At 41.7% G+C, this 24,972-nt stretch overlaps 1 protein-coding gene across 1 annotated transcript in view; it reads right to left on the bottom strand.

Moving 5' to 3' along the window:
• CNTNAP2 (contactin associated protein 2) overlaps positions 1 to 24,972 on the bottom strand; it is a 1,071,500-nt gene that overhangs the window by 247,081 nt on the left and 799,447 nt on the right. Inside the window, exon 14 of the mRNA XM_090286919.1 lies at positions 19,921 to 20,048. Within this exon, the coding sequence (XP_090143045.1) occupies positions 19,921 to 20,048 (128 nt within the window). The remainder of the gene's footprint in view (positions 1 to 19,920; positions 20,049 to 24,972) is intronic.

Raw genomic sequence — 24,972 nt, 5'->3', positions numbered from 1 at the left:
TTATGACTATATATATTTCAAAAAACAAGCTATTGATTTGTACGTTTTAAATAGGTGAATTAAATGCTATGTGCATTGTATTTAAACAAAACTATCAAAAATTGCATTTCTATAAACATGCAATTGTTAAAAGATGTAATCTGTTAACATCTTAATAGAAGCTGCAATCTATTAACAGATATTACTGCGTACATTTTAACCAGAAACTTTAAGAAAGTTATTAAAAATCAGTGATGTAGGGAGACTTGCTCTATCAGAGATCAAATCCTGTTATAAAGACCTGAAAAGTTCGAGATTAGCACAGCACTGACGATACCACCACGGGAGCAAGGCAGAGGGTCCCACAGAGGCCCCTGTGTGTACCAACAGGTTGATAACGAGGGAGTCAACAGGAAAGATCTGCCCCTTCTGCTCACGTTTGCTGTGAACTAAAACTGCTTTAAAAACGAAGTGTAATTGTAAGAAAATGATGTGTCACAGCTGTGGCTTTGCAGGTCAGTAGGAGAAAGGATTTTTTTCTCAAGGACAATGATGGAAAATGTAGTTGCTCATATGTCAAAACTAAGAGATTGGATCTTATTTTATACCATATCAAAAATGGCTTCCATGTATACCAGTGACCTAAGGATAGAAAAAAGCTAGAACTTTTAAAAGAAAATAAGAGACATCTCTATGCATGGCGCATATAAGAGAATATTTTCATGACACAAATTGAGAAAGGAAAATTGGTAGATTCTCCTATATCCTACAGCATCTAGATTAAAATCTATGCATCCAAATATACGATGATCCAAATGAGAAGCCAAGATGGAGACTAGGTGATAATAACTGCAATGCACATGAATTATAAACGTTAAACGTTTGGTCTTTATAAGTCAATATATATCAATAGATTTGAAGAAACATGAAAATACGCTGAATCTCACCATTAACCAGGAAAATCCTAATTAATTAGTTTATACTCATCAGTTTATAGGATCGAATTGGTAAAACTAAATTTGCAATATGAATTATTATGGAGCAAGTTCAGCTAACAACCAAAAGCCTTTTAGAAACTTACTTGGGAGTGTAACTTGGTAGAACAATTTGGAAGTAATCTAGCGAGGTTTAAAATCTTGTAATTATACTCCTAGATATAGTTACCTTAGAGAAACTTGTACATAGCTACACAGAAGCAGTAAATGAATTCTCAGAGGAGTAATATTTGCAATAAAAAAACTGGAAGCAATATAAATTTTCATAAAAGAATATGTAAATAATTTGGAGCCTAGCCATATGAATCCAATAGCAGAAAAAAGAAAAAATTAATGAACTATAGCTGCATACATCAAAATAAGTAACTCAGAAACATAATGTTGAGTAAAAAAGTGAGTTTGTAAAAAAGATATGCATTTTTATGCTATTTATTTAAAGTTTAAAATATGCCAAACACACACACACACCATCGTGCTTTGCATAGTCTGGTGTGCGTGTATTTCAATTATGATGGTTTAGTTACATACACCAGTCTCCCAACAACATTCTTCAAATTTGGTTACCGTGGTATATTAATTGTGAATAACTGCATAATGCACATTTCATAATGCTGGTGCATAACGTTCAAGTTTCATTGCCAGCTCTTCTGTCTGCAAATACTAAATACATAAACAGCAGGTGTGCATCATCATCACTGTCTGATCCTGTCTCTCTCTTCCTGCACAGTAAGTTGGCCACTGGCCCCTGCTCATCTTATTGTCTTCAGGCACAGACAGCAAAGCATGTCGTCGTGGGACCTTCTTGTCTCCCAGTGAAAAAGCTAAGCAGAATGTCACAGAAACGGGCACCGGCAAGAGGAAGCTGGCTAGCAGAGGTACGAGTGCATCAAGGAAACGAAGAGCGATAACGCTGGAAGTGAAACCTGGATGGAGCAGAAGTGAAGCCGGAGAAGAAGTTGCGGACTACGCCATTGTCTGAGACCCTGGCCATGCCGACCGAGGCCCTCGTGAAGGGGATGTAATGACATAAATGAGGCAAGTGGTGGCAACAGGAAAAGGAAGACGTCCCGAGAGGACGTGACGTGAGCACAAAACTTCACATTAAAGGAACTCCCAGAGATGTTTCACGGCACTGAAAGAACCAAGGATCAAGTGTCAGAAGCTGACCAAGACCGCGAAAGGAGTACACCTCGCAAAGTCTGCTCCCTGTGGTAAGCTGTCCAAGGAGAAGACGGGAAGCGCTATTGGAGCCGCTCCTCATGGGTTTTTTACAAAGAAAGAAAACATTTGAATCTTCAGTGTTTCTAAGGCTTCAAATGATAGGGAGCTACATAAATATTAGTTATACTAATTTTTCTTTTCTTATACCATCTTTGTTACTGAGAGTAAGAGAGTTTTAAAATATTTTGACAAAAATTCCTGAAGGTTACAAAGCAATTGTAATCTTTGTTATAGATGACTAATATTGCTTCGATTAGCTGCATTTTGTATATTCATTTTATATCCCACCACTGTACAAAGAGAATAGTGCCTACATATATGTATATATAAATAAAATAAATGTATAAAGGTACGCAAGCCAGTGATAAATGACAAGTTCAGTATATTATATTCCCTTCTGAATACACGGAGAAAAAATGCAGTGACTGAGGAGCAGTACACAGTGCCAGCGTACAGTGTGATGTGTTTAATGTTTTAGCTGGTGGCTGCCATCTAAGAAAGTATTTTATTATTTTATGCCTTTTTATATGTCAGAAATATTTTACTAGGATAAGAAAGAACTATGTCAACAAGAAATAATGCTTTTCTACAAAGTGTAAGCAAATCACAGGAATCCTGGAAAACATAACCAGCCCCTTGCCTTAGGTTGTCAGTCTTACCAATGCTGTAGAAATATGTAAGGAAAAATATGAGCTTCCAGAAATCCCACTGTTCCTTTGATTCTTATAATCTGCTAATTCTTATAAGCTGCTAATAGTGAGGATATAAAACTGAACATGCTCACCTAACCCCTTCCATCCAATTTACAGGCTGGTACGTGATTTCAAGAACAAACTGGTAGAACTCAAGTGCACTCTCAAAGCACATCGGACCTGATGGTCTTTAAGATGTTTGCTATGAAGGAATGCCCCGTGAGGGCAGTAGAAACATTTTAGTACCCTGTCGCTCAGTCACAAGCAAGTTATAAAAGAATCTCAGACATCGGAACCAAAACATGCATTTCTGCTTCTCAAGACAAGTTTTGCATGGAGTGTCAAGTTCCTGTTATTCTAGGAAACATTTTAGCCTAAGTCCCGTTTTTATGAATCGAGTAAAGCCAACTGTTGGACTAGGAATGAGATTCCTATGGCTGCTCTAACAAATGACCATGAATGTAGTGACTTAAGACAATAAATAGGCATTACTTTACAATTCCGTTACTCAGAAGTCTGCCATGGGTCTGTGGTGCTAAAATCAAGGTGTTGGGGGACTTGCCCCCCTCTCTGGATGCCCTCGGGGAGAATCCCTCTCCTTGCATTTTCTCCCTCCTAGGGGCCACTCATATTCTGGACTCATGGCCCTTTTTATCCATCTTCACAGCCCTCAAAACACATTTTTCTGCCTCTTCTCTTCTCTTCTGTCTGCTCTTTCCGAATCAACTCAGGGCTTGAAATCACATAAGTTTTCTTTGGAGTTTTGAGTGAGGATACAAAGGAAGCAAGAATTTTACCCTCAACAAGGGATTTGGAGCAGTGCAACACACCTACCACCAGCATAGTCCACCCAAGAGCATGGACCCAGTGACTTCAGCACCACGGTCAGTTCCCGTGGGGGCTACATGAACGGGCTGAGTTACCAAAGCCAACCTCAAGGCCACATTCCTGGGGAAATGGTGGGAGGTTTCATGGTCACATTGCAACATAGTATTTTCAGCCAGAAGTTCACATAAACATGTAGTCTCAAGGCTTTCGATGCAGTCCAGCTTGTCACGAGACAGATTATTCCTATGTTGTCATGTAGAAGACTGCTTCGAGTGAAGATCGAACTTCCTCTGTAAGCAGCCAATTTATTTATCTGAACTTTAAAGAATTTGATGCTTCTACTCTGGTAGATTGTTGAGGCAATTGAAGTAATCCCCCAAGGCCAGTGAAAAAAGCCCTCTATTTTCTGAACTGACTCTGTTTCGTGCAGGGCATTTAGGTGTCTTTTGAAATATGTGTGTCCTTAGTGGAAAACGAGGCACCCCTTTCCATCAATAAACTCTTAAGGACAAGCTATCCCATAATGGAATGTGGGAGGCGTGTGGGCTGCTCAAGCCATCGCTGCTGCGTGGGCCCCAGAACCGTGTAGTTCTCAGCGTTTTCTAAGTAAGTTTTTCTGTAAAAACCGCTCTCAGAAATGCCCTTTCCTCCTGTTTATAGAAGGCAAATCAGATGTACAGATGAGTCTTCATAAAGGTGTAAGCCAGAGGGATGGTAGCTTACTAACTATTGGCTGGAATGTTCTATATATTCTTAAAAGACCGAGGATCTGGTGCGCACTGAAGCTTGGCCCTGACTTGAAAATACAGATCCCTGAGAATGCCTATTTGAAAATGGAGAGAAATTTTCAATTGCTCATTTTCACAAAAGAACAGAGTGTATTTTAAGATTTCTCCCATCAATTCTTTTTCTTTTTCCTTGGAGCACATGTTAAAATAAACAAACCAAAGACAAAAATATAAAACTCTTTAGCACTTAGCCACCTGGTATGAAATCGCAAACCTACTAAAGCTCTCTTTTCTCTCGGACACATAAGGTCCTCTTAAGCTTATTGGCATAAAGTACAGGCTTCTTTCTCAGAGGGAATTGTGCCCATGTTTTCCCGTTTGGTAACATTAATATCCCTCCTTACAGGTGGCGATAACACTGTTCTCTGCGAGCCTGGGCCCCGCTCCGCTCTTGTGAGCCTTTGTACAATACTCAGAGGTGGTGATTTAGACACAGTGGCCATGTGGTGATCTGTTGGTCACATGTTTATCTTTCTGGGGTCCATATTGTGTTTATTTCTTCCCAAGACAGCAAATGTGTGTAGGTTTTTTAAAAAAAGTGATTCAGACCCTAGATCGGTGCTATTCAGGAGGGTCACAGACTCTCGTTATTGCAAGCAATGGTTCCCTAGGGGACCATACACCCCAGAAAAGGCACCCTTATGGGATTATACCAAAGTGTAGCGGCTCCCGTTAAATCCTTTTAGAGAAGAAGTCTCTTCGGTAACTAAGCAACAATACTTCTATTGCGCTGGACTGCTGAATCAGCAGACCAGCACACTCATCAGAAAATGAGGACCCCAGAAGCTTTCTGGCTCATTCAAGGTCAGTTTATGACAAGGTCCTCCATGGATCACATATTCCTAAAATGAGACTGTGGTCTTGGAGGGGAGAAGTTTGCTCATTTACCTGGACCAACTTGCCAGTTGATGAAATCTGTGCCTGTCCCTCTTGATGTCATTTAACTCTCCTGACATCCTCACATGGAGGCAAGGGGTGTGCACAGGGGAGCGGCAGGGCCTCGGGAAGGCGTAACGGTGGCATCCGTTGGCCCTTCCCAAGATGCCACAATTACACAAGAAAGGACACGGAGATGGCAGAGCAGCCCCTGGTCCCCACCTGGCACCTCCAGCACGCCTCAGAGGAACCATAGCAGAGCTTCAGGCCTGCTTAGGAAGGTGGGGCCCGCCCCTAACTAAGTGGAAAGTATTTATTTAGAAATGGAATGGGTTGGGGGTTACCGAGAAAATCTGTGATTGGGAATCTGAGACCATACCCAAGGAAGGGCAGGACTCCATCTATTTGGGAATATTTTCCTCAGAATGAGAAAGCAGAATCCAGCCCCCTAGTTTATTTTGCCACTCACATATACTTGCTTCATAAGCCACCAGGATTAGCTAAAGAAGAGGAGATAGATGTTCGATTAAGAATTATTCCCTGGGACAGGCTGACAGGTACTCCTCCACATGGCATTCTTTCTTCCTGTCTGAGGCACCGAGAAGAAAAACTGAGTTCTATTTAAAAATCTAACCAAACTATAACTAATAACAAGGCTAAGAGGTTAGCGCGGAATATATTTCTGTGATGAGAGATGAAGCATTTTAATTAAATTTTAAAGAACGGGGCCAAGAAAGAAAGCCCTATTTGTTTATAACGTTTTAAATGAACACCCCACTGGGTCATTTGTTGTCTGACGAGAGCTGGCTGTAAGAGGTTTCACATGAAAGAATAATGAAAAGCAATTGGTGCAGGAGATGAAGGGACCGGCATCGAAAGGGCAGATGTGCAAAGTTTCTCGTATTTCATAAAAGGTGCTCAGAGTCATTGGAAATTTTGCACAGTGCCTGCCAGAAGGAACGTGAAGTATTATTAGTTGTGTTCACATAATTGAGCTTCTCTTACTAATGTTCTTAAGACTTAAAAGACTGTTTTAATTCTATCATAAGCAAAGAAAAATATCAGTGGCAGTAATTCTACTTAATAACTATACAATAATGTAGAGCAGTTGATTGATAAATACCTTTAAAAAATACAAGACGCAGTCACATACTAGAAATTATGTTCTAGGATAGGCATAATTTTTGAAGAATTTTGACTATTAGAGTATTTCCTTCAAGAGACACCTTGTCTACTTGTTAAAAGAGAAATTTGTTTATAAGCAATATACTATCATTTTATTTGCCCTTTTTCTAATGTAGTCTTGCAATAATTTTAATATTTAATGTGATCTCTTATTGAATGAATTTTTGTAAGTTACCGTAAATCTTTTCTAGAATTAGTTAATAAAATCACTTAGATTTGTAATAGATATTTTTGTTAGCTTCTTTCAAGAAATATGCATATAATAATCTCGACTGAACACAATATTTATGCTAAACACTATCCTAAGCATTGGGGACACACAGATCAAAAAGCAGTAGTTTTTGCTGCCAAGAAGCTAATTGTCTAACTATTTATCTTAATTAGTGAAACTCCTAAGAATAAAATCTCTTTATAAGGAAACTAATGAAACAAAGGGAGAGACCATTATCCACAAATTTAATAAATGATGACGTTTCATGAAGGACAGTGGCTAGCCACGTAACGTTTTTTATACAAGGTTTCTGCACACACTCATCGCATGGGATTAGCAATGGGAACAGCCCCAGGGAAGGGCGCAGTCCTTGCGGTGCAATAGAATGTCTTTTGTCTCAGCTTCAGCCACCCCTGCCAATTCCCCATGGGGACTCCTCCCCCAGCTCCGGCTTCTTAATACCTCTCTTCGTTAATGGGATCAGACAGGAGGGACGATCCCTCTTGGACTCTCTGGGATTAAATTAAGGCTGAATAAATTTCAGTCAATATGTTAGCGAAATTTGTTTCTGTAATATGAGAATGAAAACCTTTATATAGATTTCAGGCACCGGCAGGCAGATAGGAAGTATTATTGGTTGGAAGATGTATCCGGGAAGTCTAGTTCTCAGTAGTGCTGATCTCATAGCTTCAGGGAGACTGGGCTGAACCACGGCTGGAAGGGTCTGCACATTGCACACTGTACTCCTCCAAGCTGGGATCTGCTGCCTCATGGGGGTGGGGGCTCCGTGAGAACCCATCCTATGAGCCACTGAGCACTGTGCCTCCTCACCCACCTTTCATAATGTAGACGGCCCTGTCAATCAAAGATCGTCCGCCTGCCTTCACTGCTTTTCCTGCTGAGCAAGGCAGGTGCATGGACCCCGCCCCCACACCCTCCCCCTCCCCCCTGGCCCGTTTTTAACTCAAATACACTGTTCATACTTTTCCTCCCCTGTCACACACCTGGTTAAACACAAATGGCTTTTTTGGGAGTATGTAAATTTTTATGTATGTACAGAGTAAGCCTCCCTAATTAAAAAAAATTAAATAACAGCATTATTTGAGGGCCCTCTGTAGAAGGCAGAACAATGAACAGACAGGCTTCTGGATTCAAAAGCTCTTATATTCCAGAGAAGGAGCTGGAGTTGTATGAGGGGAACCAAGGTGCGGAGCTCAGCATGAGGATCTGAAGACCCCGAACTACAAACGTTGTATTTTTAAACTTACTTTTTCCTGTAAATCAATTAAGATTTTGGACAAAAGTGTGTCATTGAAGGGAATCTTGCTGGCTAACTGAAGTATTTTTCTAGAGGAAATGATTAATTATCATAATAAATGGATTAAAAAGAACACTGGGTTCCAAAGCTGGCATTCTTACCCCGGGGACTGCATGCAACTGTCAAAGCGCAGATCTCTCTGAAATTGTCTGCACAGTTTTGCACGTATGAAAATGGGCATTTTCCTAGCAATGGGGGTCATAGGTCAGGGAATTCTTAATTTAAGAAAAAAAGGGTAACAATTCACTGAAATGCTTGTTCTAAATACATATGCAGTCTATCAAACCTTTATGAAAATCGTGATGAACATTTTGCTGTCATTTTGAAAAGCGTATGCTATGACCTTCCCACTGTGAACAGACATATGTGGCTGGGGGTAGATGCAGGAATGAAGGGGAAACACAGTTCAGCTGCTAAGTGATCTGTCTCTTGTACGAACTGGGAGATGCTCCGCGCCTCTCGTCAGAAGTAACTAACACAAGCTAGCTGCGGTGCAGAGACACAGCTTTGAGCCAAGGGGAGAGAATTGGTGAAATTAGCATTCTTTTTTAGGAGCAAAATCATTTTTTTCAGGAATAGACTTTCATAGGCATAAAATAACTTAGGTGGAGTAAAAACGTACAGACATAGAACCTGTCATGCATTTGGAAAACCGTGAACAATAAGGGTACGAATTGGTGAAGAGCTAAGCTTATTTCTGAACATAACTAACGGATGAACCTTACTTAACAGCAGAACTAGTCATAATACCAAATAAAGAAACAGATCAGAGACCCTTACAGAAAGGTTTTGTAACCCTTCTACATGCGCTGATAAAGGCTGTACTTTAAAGATCTGTCTCAACGCTGGGGCCTAGATGGCATATGAAAAGAGAACAAGGCCTCATGAAGTCAGACGCCATGAATAGCTTTTCTACAACCCAAGTAGATTTGTCTTGATTCACCGTCACCTGGAGAAAGAGCAGCCCTGATTCTGTCACGTCCTGCTATTAACTGGCAACTCTGATGACTGCAATTGTGACATTAAGTGCCAAGTCCTGTAACGCATCAAAGTATTCTGATTGCAAGATGCTAAACAAGGACTGTGTTGATGAATCTGGTGTCAGTGGTGACAACAGTGTGATGGCCCTTCCAGGGGGAGGCTCGGACCTCTGCCTGGGTGTGCCTCACCTGCGAAGCCTGCTCAACATGACTTAGGCCCCCGTCACATGCAGAGAGCTGGGCTGAATGCCTGGCTGGAGGGCCAAGGTCCATGAGACACATTTCTGGGGCTCAGAGAGCAGAGGCTCTTGGGTAGGTCCTGTTCTCTGCTGAACCAGCTCGATGTTTCTTGGCCACTGTAGCACGAACTATGAGGCCCCCAAACCCGTGTCCATCTGAAACGCCAGAACGTGACTGTATTTGGGAACAGAGTCTTTGCAGAAAGGATTAAGGTAAAGATCAGGACGGGGTCATACTGAATTAGGGTGGGCCCCCAAGCCAGTGAGTCTCCTTGTCAGAGACAGCAACGGACTCACAGACACAGAGGAAACACCGTCGTGAGAAGGGGGAGGCAGAGATTGATGCCAGGAGCCACCAGAAGCTAGAGCTGACGAGGGGGGACCCTCCCTAGAGCCTTTGGAGGGTGCGCGGCCCAGCTGACACCTTGAATTTGGACTTCTGGCCTGCACAACTGTGAGAGAACAAGCGTGTAGTTTAAGCCCCCGGTTCCTGGCGGTTGATGAAGGCAGCCCTAGGAAGCGAGTACCACCATTATCCTCCCCATGTCTCCCGTCTGCAGCTCTGCGCGGAGCTCAGGACCCAGCTGCCGGGGACGCTGTCCTCCTTCCACCAAGGGCCGGGCTCTCCTGGTCTGAGTCCGGCGCAGCCTCGCTGGACTGTGAAGGCTGAGTGGACAGGCTCTGGGGCCAGTCTGCCTGGGTTCGATCCCAGCTCTGTCATTTATTACGGGACTTGGAAGTGTTTCAACTATATCGGACACGTGGCAGATGTTCAATAAATGTTACCGATGGTCATCATCACATCGTTACTATTCCTGGGTTTCACCACCACGGCTTCCTCACGTCAGGAAATGTGTGTGGTTTTCCTGTGAGCAGAACTTCCTGCTCTGCAGGCTCTGGGCTCCACATTCAACGAGGCCCCCTTCACCCCTGTCCTTCCGATGGCTCTGAGCTCCTCCTGATGTCATGAACACGGCCTGAACTCGGAGCCCAAGACCACCAGCATGGCACCTGGTCCTGGTGCCCGTCAGCCGGTGAGTTATTGCAGGAGGTTTTCAGGGCCGCCTAACAAAGCACCACAAACTGGGTGCAAAAAACTACCGAAAGGCAGCCTCTCACTGTCCCGGAGACTAGACGTCTGAACGGCAGATGTTGGCAGGTGGGCTCCTTCTGAAGGCGCAAGCCTTTGCGTGCCTTAGCTCATGACAACGCAGCTCCATCTCTGCCTCCATCGCCACGTGACCTTCCCCACATGTGTCTGTGTCACTGTTTCCTTATAAGGACACCAGTCATATAGGACTACAGCATCCCCCCACCCTCCCACTCCTGAACCTAGTGAGACTTTGCCTTGGCTTGAACATCTGCAAAGACCCTATTTCCAAGTAACATCACACTCCCAGGCACCGGGATACGTTAGGGCTTCAATGTATCTTTCTGGGGAACATGATTCAACCCACAACTGTCACCGTCTATAAATGAAGCAAAACAGAAAAGCCAGCAACACATCACAGATTCGTTATAAATATTAAAATGCTATCTTTTCTGGAGAGTTTTCACACAACGAAGAAAGGCTGGTCTAAAACGAGTAGCTTTAACTCTTCAAAGGAGCAATTTCTATTAAGACTCTTACGAGTTTAAATTTTGTGCATTTATGTTATATGACTGTCGGGTGGAGACCTATGGTTACCCCTTCCGTGAATGACATTATTTTCTTTATTAGCATTACTTCTTTTATTTTTCAAACTACATACTGGAGAAAGATAAACTGTAGGAGCACAGATCTTTGAAGCTAAGCATGTGGGAAGAGCTCATTATGTTAATTAAATTAAACCTCCCAAAGATACTCCCCACTCCTATTTCTGGTTCACAACTTCCCGTGGCCTGCAGGACACATTCAGCTCCTGGCGTGGCAAGCGCCGGGTTTTCTGGTTCTAGGTCGGGTCTCACTGTCTCATCTGAGTAGGTACCCAAATGCTTCCTACATGTCGCATACACGTTTTTTTTTTTTACAGAAACCTCTGCTGCTACCAGCTCGGGCTAATTATTATCTAATCACTTCAGTCCAAGATGTCTGCCCACTGCATTCTCCCCGTGGAAGATGATGTGGTCTCATCCTCTCTGCCTTCCTTCGAGCTCCCGCGCCAGGGAACGGCTGCACCTTCCGCGTTTACCTGTACGTGCTTCCTGGTAAAGAGATGCATCTTCCCATCCTTCGATCTCAAAGAGATGCATCTTCCCATCCTTCGATCTCATTCTAAACTGGGTTCTCAGTCTCTTAACTGCAAAAACCGCCGGTCACGTCTCTGTGTCTGCAGCCTATCACAGTGTCTTATAGACACTGTGCTCAACAGACACTTACTATCGAAAATTGATTCTTTGGTTCACCTCAGATTATAATTCATTACTTCTGACGGACTTTGATTTCACAGGGATCACAATGGTTGCATTGATCCCTCTGCATTTCATCTTACTATTAGTCTAATAAAACTGAGAGATCTAAAGAAGAGTTATTCTTTTTGTATTATACTTATAACTACCATTGGTGAGAACTACCAGTCACTGTTTTAAGCTCTTTTTATGCATTTGTCTCATTTTATTGCCACAGCAACTTTCTGTACTAAGCATAATCATCTCTACGTCACAGATGAGGAAACTGAAGCTTAGCAAAATCAAATAACTTTTCCCAGGCCACACTGCTGGCAAGTGGAGGATTTGAGCCTAGGTCTGGCTGCCCCGAAATGCTGGGTTCTTAGCCAGAGTTTCTGTCATTTTCCCATCATAGATATCTTCTAGAAAACTTCTTCAAAACAGAGTCTTGGGCTCCCCTCTAGAGATTGTGAATCTAAATTGATGGGGGAGGGAGCCGGAAATCTGCGTTCTGACAAGCATGCCCAAGTGGTGCATTTTGGGGAGGCTCCTTTTGGATCCCCTCACTCTAAAGCTGTGTGGTCCAATTTGGCAGCCACTCCCCATGGGCTGCTATTTAAATTTAAACTAATTACAATGAAGTAAAATTAATTATTTGTAACCTCCATCACACTAGTCACACTGTACATGCTCACTGGCCCCCCGGTTCCTGGGGGCCCCCTATGGGGTGAAAGATCCCCTGTTGGTGAAAGATCATCTCCATCATCACAGAACACCATTGGGTAGTGCTCGTCTAGATGACGACCAACAAGCAGCAGAGGAGTGCCGGATTCTGGCTCCTTGGTGCCGTCTCTTCCCCAGCAGAGAGGTGCTCTCAGAGAAGACATATCTGTCTTAAGTTCTTCATGGCCTTTGGGGTGAACAGCATGAAAGGATTCTAATACAGCAGCACAAAGGGCTGCAGACTCAACTTTATCACTGGGCTCTCTTACTACACACACATAGACTTGTTCTCAATTAAAGAATAGCTCATCATCAATTGAATGTTTGAAGGGGAGTGGAATTTGCCACTCTAAAATATGCCTGCATTATTTGGGCTGATTATTTTAAAGAAACAGCAGACACAGTAGAAGCTCTAAAAACTGAGAGAAGTTACCCTTTTGTAAGAGAGCCAGGAACACTGAGTGGCTTGTCAAAATGATACACGTGTTATTAAACATTAATGTGTTTTTCCTTCTGCTAATCTGTCTCATGACAATTTATTAGTCCAGCCAGAAGGAGTTAAAGTGTAGGAGAAATTCTCCCTCCCCAACTTTGGAGTTAGGTAAGTCAGAATAATTAAATAATTTAGGACTTTTCTCAAAAATAGAAAGTCCTAAGAATCAATGTTTCAAACTGAGGTACTTTTTGTTGGGTTCTCTTATTATACCAAAGACAATTCATTCACTAATTTGTAGAGTCTAAGTCTGGATTCAACACTGTGGCTACTGAAGGCCCAAGGTGGGATCAATAGCTCATTCTCTCTCCCAAGCCCCCAAGAGAAGCTGTAAAGTTTGTCTTTTCACAGGTGCTACCCTGGACTATGGTCTTATTTCCTGCAGATGTTCAAGACCCAAGCAACTTCTTCCTGGTGTCACTCACCATCATAAGCCAGGAAAACTCTCAGTTCTACAGGCAAAGAAACACCCCAATTTAATTCTGGTACATTAAACTATCATGATACTTAAACAATAACAGGTGCATTTTTCTATGTGTAATTTGAATGATGAAGACAGGCTTTGTCTCCTTGAAATACATAAGTAAAGAATAAAGACACAAAAATAAGTAAATTTAAAAAAGAACATCTTTTCAGCTCTAATTCTTGAGTCATGTTCTCTTTTCACAAATTCAAGGTGTTAAGTTTATTTAATAAAAAGTGGGTGGTGTTTTGCTTTGTTTTTTGTTTGTTTGTTTTTTGTATGGAGAAAACTAGGCAGTCAGGGCCAACTTAATATCTTTGGTCAAACCAAAGAGTAGACCAAGTACCCAATAAAAAGGAGGTTACCCCATGGCAACCTTGACTTTTTGACTCAGTTACACTATTATCTCAGGTATGACAAGAGGAAGAAAAACCAGAGTGGAATATTTGAGACATATGCCTAGTTACAAGTCTGGTGAAGACCAGCAAAATATTTCTTAGTAGCAGGCCATATTATAAGTTCAAGTCCTAACTTGCATCCTATTCAGTATAACAGAATTAAATTCTATGGGTCTAAATACCTCAAGACAAAATTGATTAGGATAATCCACTGTAATTGAATTAAAGGAATGCTTCAAACAGCACATACAGAAATCACAGAGGGGACTGTCCAAGCCGCTCCATTGTCTAAAGCTTGAGTATGTCAAGAAAAACCCTGAACAGAAGAGGAACAGGTAGAATCTTAATGAGAAAACAACCCCTCCTTCTTCAAAAGACCAAGCTGTTCTTGCTAAGTCTGGTTTTTCTATCCATACTTGAGAACTGAGAGAGTCTTGATGAAGTGCTGGTCTAGCAACTGGCATTTCCCCCTTATAGACAGCTGGAAGCTGTTCATTCACTTTAAGACTCTGGGACTGGCTCAAAGACAAAATACAAGGACAGGAGATGGGGGTCATCCACTTTTTTTTAAATTCGGGACTTCCCATCTAGTTCCAAGGAGCAGTTGGGTAAATACCAACTCAAATGCACTGTCTTCTACACACACACCCCTGGTGAGTTTTTATTTTAATGACAGTAATATAAATCTGACATAACATTTGCAATAGTTTAGTAACATTAAAAAAAACAAACCTGAACAACTACAGTAAAACTGCTACCACAGAACTGTCAGCAAAGCTCAAGAAGACGTCGTCTCTTAAGTTTTCTTTGACAAAAGTTCCTGTGCATTTCGGGTTGTGAAAAGAAGCTTTATGAAAAGCCAAGTGGGTATCATAAAACAGGTGAACTGGAACACAATTTTAATTACGCCCAAGTGAGGCAGTTTACGGCTTACGGCTTAGCACCCTAACAATAGGTCTGAAGTACTGACTAATTGTAATTTTGTCAGTAATGACCTTGAGACATGGATAAACAGAAGTGGGCGGCAGTCTGCTTGGATATCTGAAGAGCCAGGTGGCTAATCTAATTTAAACAAGTTCTATAAATTTAATACTTCATGTGCATCTTAATTTAGAAATAACAAAAGAAAGTATAAAAACTCAGAGAAAGAGGTCTCTTTTTGAATCCATAATTTGAAGATAATCATCGGATTTAAGGGATTTGCAAGGTATAAAAGTTTTCACTGAGTTAAGATGAATAAATTGTGCAAAACGTTAGGAGGTTAAAAATAGTTGTGCATATAAATCAAGTGATAGCTCCTTTCTTAAACCCCTATAGCAATTATTGTCTGTGCAAGTTTTCTGTAATTTATCATAAGAGCCTCGTGGCCCTGCCTCCATTGTTAGTCTGAAATGCTTATTTAAATCTTTTGTGGTTATTTAACCATTTTTATTCACCTGATGAACTCACATTGAGAGTCTCCGTGTGGCAGGCACTGCCCTTGGATCTGGGATACAGACTCCCACCTGAGTTCCCATTTACTGTGGAGGGATGAGGGCCAACATAACACAAACAAATAAAGAGCAGGTGTTGTGTGATATATAATTTATATGGTCTTTGGCCCAAGGTTCAATGACGGAGCTTCTAGACCCTTGGAAGTTCCTGAGCGATAGAAGTGTTTTTGCTATTCATGGTGGGCCCTGGGGTCCACACCTAAATTAATTCTAATGAGGTGACTCCCGGTGAACCCCCGACACTTCCAAGTTGGGATCTGGCCCTGCCAGAAAGACTGACCATGGGATTAGAGTGCTGGAGCTTTGGACATTGGGATTTCAGCTTGATCTCCGGGGAGGAGAAGAAAGGGTGGATTCTGAATTCAACCACATGGCCAATGCTTTATTCAATCATGGCTACCTAATAAAACCCCAAGAAAAACTCTGGACACAAAAGCTTGGATGAGCTCCCCTGGTGGGTGACATACATTGACGTGTCTCCCCTTTTCTTCTGGGGCTCTTAAGAGTCACCTTTGTAACTCTCAGAGATCAAACTTACTCAAAACCTCCAGCGTGACTCGGCCGGTACTCTGCTGTCTGTCTGCCTGACAGCCAGGGCGGGCTGCTGGCATGTGCTCAGATGTCCTAGAGGAACACATTTTCCCAAACTATTTCTACCCAGGTGTATCGGAAACATTTATTTCTGTAACAAACTTGCTCCTAATTAATTGCTTTAAGTCCTTGTATTCCTAGGGGAAGTCTCAGAAATCTTTACCTCAGCTGCCTAAGAACACAGGGGTTATCTATCAAAATACATGATCTCTGTAAGTAGTTCTATTCGCCGTATAGAGAAGGAATAAGACTTCTACCTCCAAAATCCCAACTATGTTTTATTTTTTAAACTAATTCCATAAAAGTTGGGCCATCCTCTCCAAGAATGAGTAAATATTTAAATTTGAGAACAATTTCTACCCCATCAGTGGTTTTGAGCCTCTAAGTAGCTCTTTCTAAGCATGGACAGGTGGTTTAAGAGAAGATTTGTAATTTTACCACATTTTTTTTTATCATAGTTATCCACCCATCACCAGTCACACTTGCAGCTTCATTTAGAATGCAGGTTTCCATTTGAATGTATTATATTTTTGGGGAAAAAAGCTTTTTACAGTGCCTTGCAGCAGACCTGAGTGGGACTCGCTGAGTTTCCTCAGCGTTTTGATTTTATGGGTCTATGAATTCAGATGAATCACAGTAAAAATGAAACTCAGCAGGCATGAGGAGACCCACTGGAGTCACGGCAATGCTTGATCGGAGCCCAGATAAATGGTTTCATTCTCTAAGACGGGGGCGAGAACCGGGACCTAATTCAAGGCACAGCTTCTGGGGCTGTCGCCGCTCAGCTCCTCGAAGAGAGAAAGACACTTTCCCACAATGCATTTGTGTTTCTTTAAACTGTGGCTTTGCACAGACTTCAGTCCGTGACAGGCAGTTAATCTCTATAAACAACAGGATAAATGCACGACAGCACCCTTTACATTATAAAAGCTGGACTTGAAGCCCCACGCCATTCATGCTGCATTGGGAACGGGACGTGAGTGGGTGATGGGAGTGCTGGAATAAGACCAAGTGATCTATTTTTAAACCAAGCTGAGCAGCGATTGACTCACGGAAGAGAGTGGAAACAACTCTGACCTCGTGTGGAGAGAGCCGTTCATGTTCTCTGCTCTGTCTTTCCTGCTGGAGCCTCCCAGAGGCGGTGAGGGTGCACAGAAATCTGGTGTGTAATTGACATTTTAAAGGAAAGAGTTTGCTCATTTGTAAAATGGAGAGGCTAATATTTACCCTGCCCATCTCATGGGGCCGGAGCTCTGTATCCAAGGAAATCACACATCTGTAAATACTGGAAAACGAAACGACGTGGAGCACTGATTACTGTTACAGTTTTCTTACAGCGAAGGGGGCTGTCTAAACGGCTGGCAGTTCAGGTATGAGGTACAATATTCTCAGCTGCCTGCAGAGAAGAATCTCTCTCTCAGACACAAAAGTATTCTACTAATTAAGTATTGCCTGTGCTTCTGTTTTCATGAAGTATCAGGTAAAGCAGAGAGAAATAGTCTCCGAAGCTGAGCACTAGAGAATCCTGAAACCATGTGGTGTCAACGAATCGGAGAGTTCTTGGTCTCGTCAACCGTCCTCAGCCTGCTTCTAAGAACAAAGCCTTGGGAAAGAAATGCAAATATACGGACCCTCATCCTTTCCCTAAATTCTGTTTCCAAGTATGAAGTCTGCCTCAAGTACCCTGTCCATCACGCCTTTCGTGAGCACCAGTTGCAATAATTTTACATTGCGAAATCTAATATTAAATCATAGAAGTTGGTGTTGTTCAATATTTTTTCATGTGTATTTCTCAAAATGGGGTTTGAGCTTCTTTTTCTTCTGGTTTTAGAATTCTTTAAAATTTTACTTTCTTTAAAAATTTCTTTTGCATTCAATATTATCTTATATTAGTTTCAGGTGTATAGCACAGGGGTTAGACAATCATACTTTACAGTGTTCCCCTGGTATTTCCGGTACCTAACCGGCACCAACATAATTATTACAATATTATTGACTGCATTCCTCATGCTGTACTTTACTTTACAGCCCTGTGACTGTTCTGTAACTACCAATATGTACTTCTCAACCCCTTCTCCTTTTTTTACCCACTCCCTCAACCCCCTTCCTGACAGCATGGATGGATCTAGAAGGTATTATGCTAAGGAAATAAGCCAGTCAGAGGAAGACAAGTACCATATGATTTCACTCATATGTGGAATCTAATGAACAAATTGAACAACCAAGCAAAATAGAGACAGACTCATAGATACAGTGAACGTCTTTTTCTTATTCCCCAGAGTACTTAGAAGAGTTCTAGACAAAGAGACACATAATAAAGTCTTCCTGAGGGCTGATTCAACTGGTTAAGAGAAAACAAGCTAATAAAACTGTTAATACACTGCCACATAGACTATTTAATGTAGCTGGAATCTTCTCTTTCAGAATGGTAACCAAAGTTTGCAGAAGTGTGGTTTTTATAACTATATTGAGTTAATCAATTACTTAATAGGAACCCTTTCTGTAATTCGAAGCTAACTTCAGAATTAAAACTACATGTGGAACATTTTACCTGTATATATTTATTAGTAATTATGACGTAAAGAATAGTTTTTATGAGACAACACACAAGAACTTGCCTATTTTGAGAATGAAACGAGAGTCCATCTCTCAAAATTTCTGTTTAAAAATGCAGACTTATTATTACTGTAGGTCAATAGTCTTTTCCTAAACAGTTGACACTAAATATCTTACTGCGCACTTCTACTGAGCCTGACTAGACAAACGAAGCATTGTTGCTCAATAAGTGCGTGATAAAGCTCTTTGGACCAGTCTCCACTTTAAAGGCAGCTTTTTCACCTTTCCCATGTAAGAGGAGAAAAATCAGTACCAACTCCATCTTTTGTTTGTATCCAGAACAGTGCCCCGTTTAATTGCAAACAGCCTCCTTTTACTAAATATCGAACAGTTAACACGGATCCCGACATTCCTCAGAACACCTCTTTGATTGGATGCAACGGCTTGTTGCATCGAGGAGTTCTGCCTCTCCTTTGCTGACGGAAGTGGAAGTAATATCCCATCTCATCAAATGCTTTGCTAGGAGGAATCCAGATCCAGGCACTGAAATCTTTACGGCTTCCCAGGAGGAGCTGGGACGCAGGTGGTCTTCTCATTACCACCGTTTAGCAAATGGAGGGTTTGCTGAGGTCTCCTGGCACATCAGCTATTTGGGGAACAGGATCTAGGCCCCCGATGCCCACCACAGCATCACAGATGCAAAGAACTCTCAGGGGGAGTTGCTCCAGTCGCGTGCCCAGACAAGAAGAGGGCTAATGGCAGCCAGGATGCTCATTGCAGAATCCCCATAGAAACCTGCCATCATGTCCCTCTGGCGGCGCATAGAGCACACTGAAGGGTATCAGACGACGTAAAAACGCTAACAGTGCCCTGATTAGGTGGGAGCATCACTCCAGTCCCCGCCTCCCGCAGCCCCAGCCAGCAGCCCCCCGACTGCTCTCCATGGTGCTGAATCTGGAAAGCGAGCCATCGGTACAGAAACAGTCTCTCTCTGGCTTACAAGGGACTAGCAAACTCTGATGATGATGATGAAATTTGGTAGCAATAATGTCAAGCTTTATATGACCACGATCCAAGTTTACAGTGATACATTAAGCCATAACGGTGCTATTTATAGCAGCGTAAACTGGGTTCCGGGTGATATAAATAGTCATGCTAATGGCATTAACAGCAGCACTCAGTGGAATCGCAGCTGTTGAGTGCTGCTTTTATGCTATTAGCACGGCTATTTATATACCATCATAAACTCAGGTAGTCAAAGTCATTACATTGGAACACACATGGAAGACGGATGTCCACATTTTCTGCCCAAATCTAGGCTCCTTGTATGGAAAACTTTAGGGCTCCTGTCTTCTTCTCCGTGTTAAGGTCTATCTAGCTCTGCGCTGGGCTGTTTGCATGGTAGGGCGTTTCTTTAGGAGTTAGAGAAGAGTAGTGTGTTTTTTTTGCCACCCTCTGATTCACTGGGAAACATCATGTAAAATTGTTAGGAAAGCGAAAGCCGCAGTTGCTGCGTAAACTCACGGTCTCCTTGGCAGCGCAGTGGGCCCACACTCAGTTTCGCTTCCGAGCCCGATCGGTCAGTATCTCCAACCACCACCTGGTTCACCGGCAGGTGATCTTTGTAGGATAAGAAGCCAGCGTCCTTCCTCCTGAATCACAGGGAAAGAGAAAAGGGTCAGGACGCTGAGTCAGAAACACGTCTTTTCTTATAACTGCTTACGCTAACTAAGAACTGTTCACATTCCAGTAATTGTGCAGAAGTTCACCAAGTAGGACCGTGGTTAAAAGAGTTTTCTCGCCTCCATCGGAGGGTCTCGCAGTGCATTGCTCAGAAGCAACTATGATATCTCCGCCTTCTGGACCACAGAAGTGACGCCCCAATTTCCAGAGTCACAACCCATATGCTGCATGCTACTTTGGGTTGACAGTTGACCACTCTGCCATTTGAAGAACACATGTCAAATGCTGAGCACACATGCAGAGTTTGCTGTTGTCATGGATCAAAAGTTCAACAAAGTCAACCTTATCTCTTATATAACATGTAAAACAAAACCCGACTTTAAAAAAAGATTTGTCTCCTTAACTGCTTTGAAGCGGGGGCTTCAGAGGCTCTCTTCCTTGCTGTGCGCCATCTCTTCTGGTTTATTCTGCCAAATGAAAGAGTTTACGGAAAGTTTCCAGCACAGAGCAGGTGCTCACAATGCGCCCATTGCCATCCACAATGAGGAGCAGAGCTTCAATCTGGTTTTCCTCTTAGATTCCTTCTCCTGGTTACTGGACTTACCTTGTTTCAGGTCTCCTAACTCTCCCCCACACCCACCCCAAGTTAAGGAAGAGGATGAGGATAGTTGCAAAGGACTGATTCTGGGATGGAAAAGCTATTCAGGAGGCATCCTGGGGGATGGACTCAAGGCAAATTATGCACAGCACAGATTTCAGCTTCGTGGGAACCCCCTGCTCCCTCCTCCTCTTCTGTGCGCTGAGGCTGAGGGATCCCCTCACTGAAGGCTGGATGGGTGGTAGGCACTAATCAGTATAAAGACATTCCAGAATTTTAACTTTTTACATTATTTTTTGTCTGAATTTAAATTACAATTTTGAAATTGGACATATAGCTGATTATGGAAAAGAAAACTAATTTTGGATAGAAGAATGAGGGAGTTCAAAAATCGGGTTAAAGATTTGTCATTCACACATCTTGGTAAATAGAGCAGAAAATGGAGGGGAGCCCACTTGGAAGGCTGCCCTCCAAAGTGCTATGCTGTTAGGAGCAGTTATTACCCCCCTGACCTTCTAGAATGTCAGAGAACACACACGCCCTCAGGGGTCAGGACCCAGAGAAACCCAGGAAGGAGTCCGGAATCTAGCCAGTGGGCCTCCAACAAGGGTACTGTACAGTGCCTTAGGTATTTCATTGCTTTCAAGTTTCCAAATTCAAGGTTATTAAAAAAAATGTTTATCAAATCAGAACTAAGACCATGCAGAACAACACTGTGACTCTTACTGACACTGTAGCTATTAACAAACCGACCTCAAATACCTCAGTGGGATCTTTGCAAACCCAACTTCTTTTACTTGAACTTCCATCGATTAAAATGGTGTCAGTCAGAGAGGGCACAAAGCCTTTGACATTAAATATGATATTTCCTGTTTCCTGAAGGAACCAAAAAATGAAAGCACCCATTGACAACATGCTGTAATCTGACAACTGACCAAAAACGGTGGTGTGTACCCCTGTGGGACTTCAGGTGGAGATTCTCTACAAGTTCATTATCATTAAGAATCGCATGACTTAAATCGAGGGGTCTACAAACCAAGTCCCGAGAACCATTTATCTTTTCGCCTCCACTCTTGTGGCCCTTGAGTGAACAAGGATTTTTTACATTTTAAAAGGCTGGAAAAAAAAAAAAAAAACAAAGGCAGAATAATATTTTGTCAGGGGAAAATGGCATGAGCTTCAAAGTCAGTGTCCATAAATAAAGTTTTACTGAAATCCCGCCACTTCAAAAAGTACATTGTCAAGGACGCCTCCGCACTACAGAACTTTAGAATTGTGCTCATATGGCTCTCAAAGCCTAAAACGTTTATTATCGGGACCTTTATAGGAAAAGGTTGCCCCCTCCCGCTCTAAATCACCTTTGAGGATTTACTGAGCAAATATTCCACTAAGTGTCATGGAAGGTAACTGTCACTCAACTCACCGCCACAGGCAAATGTGGCTTCAGAGGCACCAGAAAATCTCTGGGATGGGGAAAGGAACCCTTCAAACCACAATGTACTTAACTTAATAGTGAGAGATACCGTAATTATTAACGCTTTTATTGACTTTGCGCTCCATGGCAGGCAGCATGTGTCGCCTTCGGTACAAGTATTTATTCTGAAAGGAGAGTGGGTGCTCCACGGCTTGTGGGGATTCTCCCTGTTCAACTGTCCCAGTGACTGGAAGACGGTATGGCTACACTAATACAGAATAAGAGTGAACAGGAGCTGTAATTTAAAAAATGATGCTATGCTTACTTTTTAAAAAGATCTCTGAATGGGAGAATCTCCATGATGTTCTGTGCCTGGCTCCTTTCACTTGACCTTATATCTGTGAGATTCATCCGGGTTGTTTATTCAAAAAATATTTTGCAGAATAATTGTGCTATGTTCATAAAAATGTAACACAACGCTATAATGAGAATGAACATCCTTCTGTTGTCCCTTGGGTTGGTTTCCAGTGTTTGGCGATTGAACAAAGCTGTTATGAACATTCTTATTAATGTGTTGCTTGTAAGGGCTAATTTATGTTGGGCATTTACCCCAAAGCATAAATACTGGGTCAGATCATTAGCTTTGGTATATATGTTCATTTATATATATGTATAACATTAGTAGATATTTTCAAACAATTTTCCCAAGCGCTTGTATCGATTGACATTTCCACCAGCTGTATATAAGAATGCAGATCTTAGCTGATTTATTTATAATGAATAAACAAGTAATTATATCAAAACTTGTGCTAATGAAAAGCACTTTGAAAACAAATGTTTGGAATTATATATTCCAATCATTATTTAATTTTATCACCAAAATTGATATGCACACAACTTTTTAAGAATTTGCTTATCTATATACTTTTATAATTTGAAAATATAGTTTTAATCTTTATAATCATCTTATAAATGTAGAGTTCCAATATATTTGGACTTGTTTTTTAACAGTAAAATGGGCCACTATTCAATTATTTTGCAATTCAAACTGATTAACATCAGAGATAATAGAAATTTATAAGGCACAATTTATCAAAACCTTTGCCTTGTTGGTCAATGAAACTAAAAAATTAACATCATGGACTCAACAATGTACTTTTATTTATGTGATAAATGCACTTCTGGTAACATTTTTAATGTTAACTCTGATAGCCAATAAAGTCTCAAAATGAATAAGAACAGAGAGGCAAATATTCAAATTGGTAATCCAAAATTATATAAAATAATGTGTATTCAGTTACAATGCAGTCACTAAAAAATTAGAGTAAAATGAGTAATATCTATTAATATTGAAATATTTATTTCAACTTCACGTTATTTTAAAAGGCATTGTTTTATACTGAACATAAAATATAACTTCACGAGAACGGATGTATTATTATTTTTTACTTATTCGTGTGTGTTCAAAAAAATTCTAAGGCCAGGATGAAAATAAAAAATATATAAATAACCCTACTCTAATTCATATAAAACAACAATAATAATAAGGGACCACACACTGAATACCTATGCATACTGGGCTGCTTCTTGTACAGAAAATCAGCCAAGGCCAGCTCAGAAGTGTAGGCTGTGATTAGGATCTAGATCATCTGGATCCCAGATTAGGACTTCCCACCAAAAAAAAAAAAATAAGGGAAAAAACAAAACAGAAGAAAACTGAAAAACCAGTGTCAGCTAAAGCCTTTGTCTTCTAATTTTCACTTATAGATGAGGTGAAAAATACATCTTTTTAGATACACTTATCTTCCTGAAATGTTGAGGTTATTTATTTGTAAGTAGTAAGTTTAAAGATATCTGTAAGCTTTTACTCACATGAATCTCTTACGCCATTTACATACTAAGTAAAAGAGGTCTTAATAATATACTAAAGTTTATAGAAGGTTGCAGTTCAGCGACTACTTATAACAGTTAGATATTTCTAACCAAACCAAGAAAACATGAAAAGTAATTATCAGCTGAGAAAAAACGATAAAGTTACTTCCTGCGTCATTTTTGATGAGAGAGCTAAATAGGGCTCTGGAGATTTTAAAGTCACAAACAACAGTGTGTGAAACTCACAAAGCAGTGGGCTGTGCTGGAAACAAATCGGCCGTGGAAACAAATTCATGGACGGCGATAAAGTGGCTGGAATAGTACGAAGTTTCTAATGCGATGCTACAGCACAGCCCACAATTCACTTTTAAAAAAATGATGAGCAGGTGAAAAGGGAAGAAACCAAGATCTGAGGAGGGACCCTTCGAACCATCCGTAAGACGTCCATCTTAGCACCTGTGCAAAATTTATTTAGCAAGAGAAACAAGTCTTTGTTGAGAGTTACGATCCTTACCACCTGAGATCAATCTAATTGAGGAAGATAATCAGTAACTATTGATCATGTTAGCATGACCTAATTACACCTGCTAGTGGTTTTGTACATTAGAAAAATTCTACCGGCCACTTCAAAGAGGCCCTGACTCTGATGTTGCCATTATAGTTAAACCTGGTTCCGTGGATTTTGTTCGGCTAACTCGGCATCGCTGATACAGACAGACCTGGCCAGATGGCGGGGCCAAGGGCTGGGAACAGCTCCAAAGCAGGTGCAGTGTCGTTTGCCCCGTAACCCAGCTCACACAGTGCAAGACGACAAATTCCCCACCACTGGGCAAAGATGTGCTAGAGAAAGTCATCGTGCTGAGTGCGTGAGGGGCTGATGAGAGCGACTGACAAAGGGACAGGCCTGCCTACTCCCTTCCAGTCCCCGATTGAAGGTGGAACCGGAGTTCACAGCTGCGCGCAGGCTGTAAGGGTCCGCATGGCAGCCGGGGGAGGGGCTGTCCTGTCA

This window comes from Furipterus horrens, unplaced genomic scaffold (genome assembly GCF_987537825.1).
Source record: "Furipterus horrens unplaced genomic scaffold, mFurHor1.1.pri manual_scaffold_9, whole genome shotgun sequence".
Lineage (NCBI taxonomy): Eukaryota > Metazoa > Chordata > Mammalia > Chiroptera > Furipteridae > Furipterus > Furipterus horrens.
Note: the sequence above shows the minus strand (reverse complement) of the source record. Positions and strands in the feature narration are given on the sequence as shown.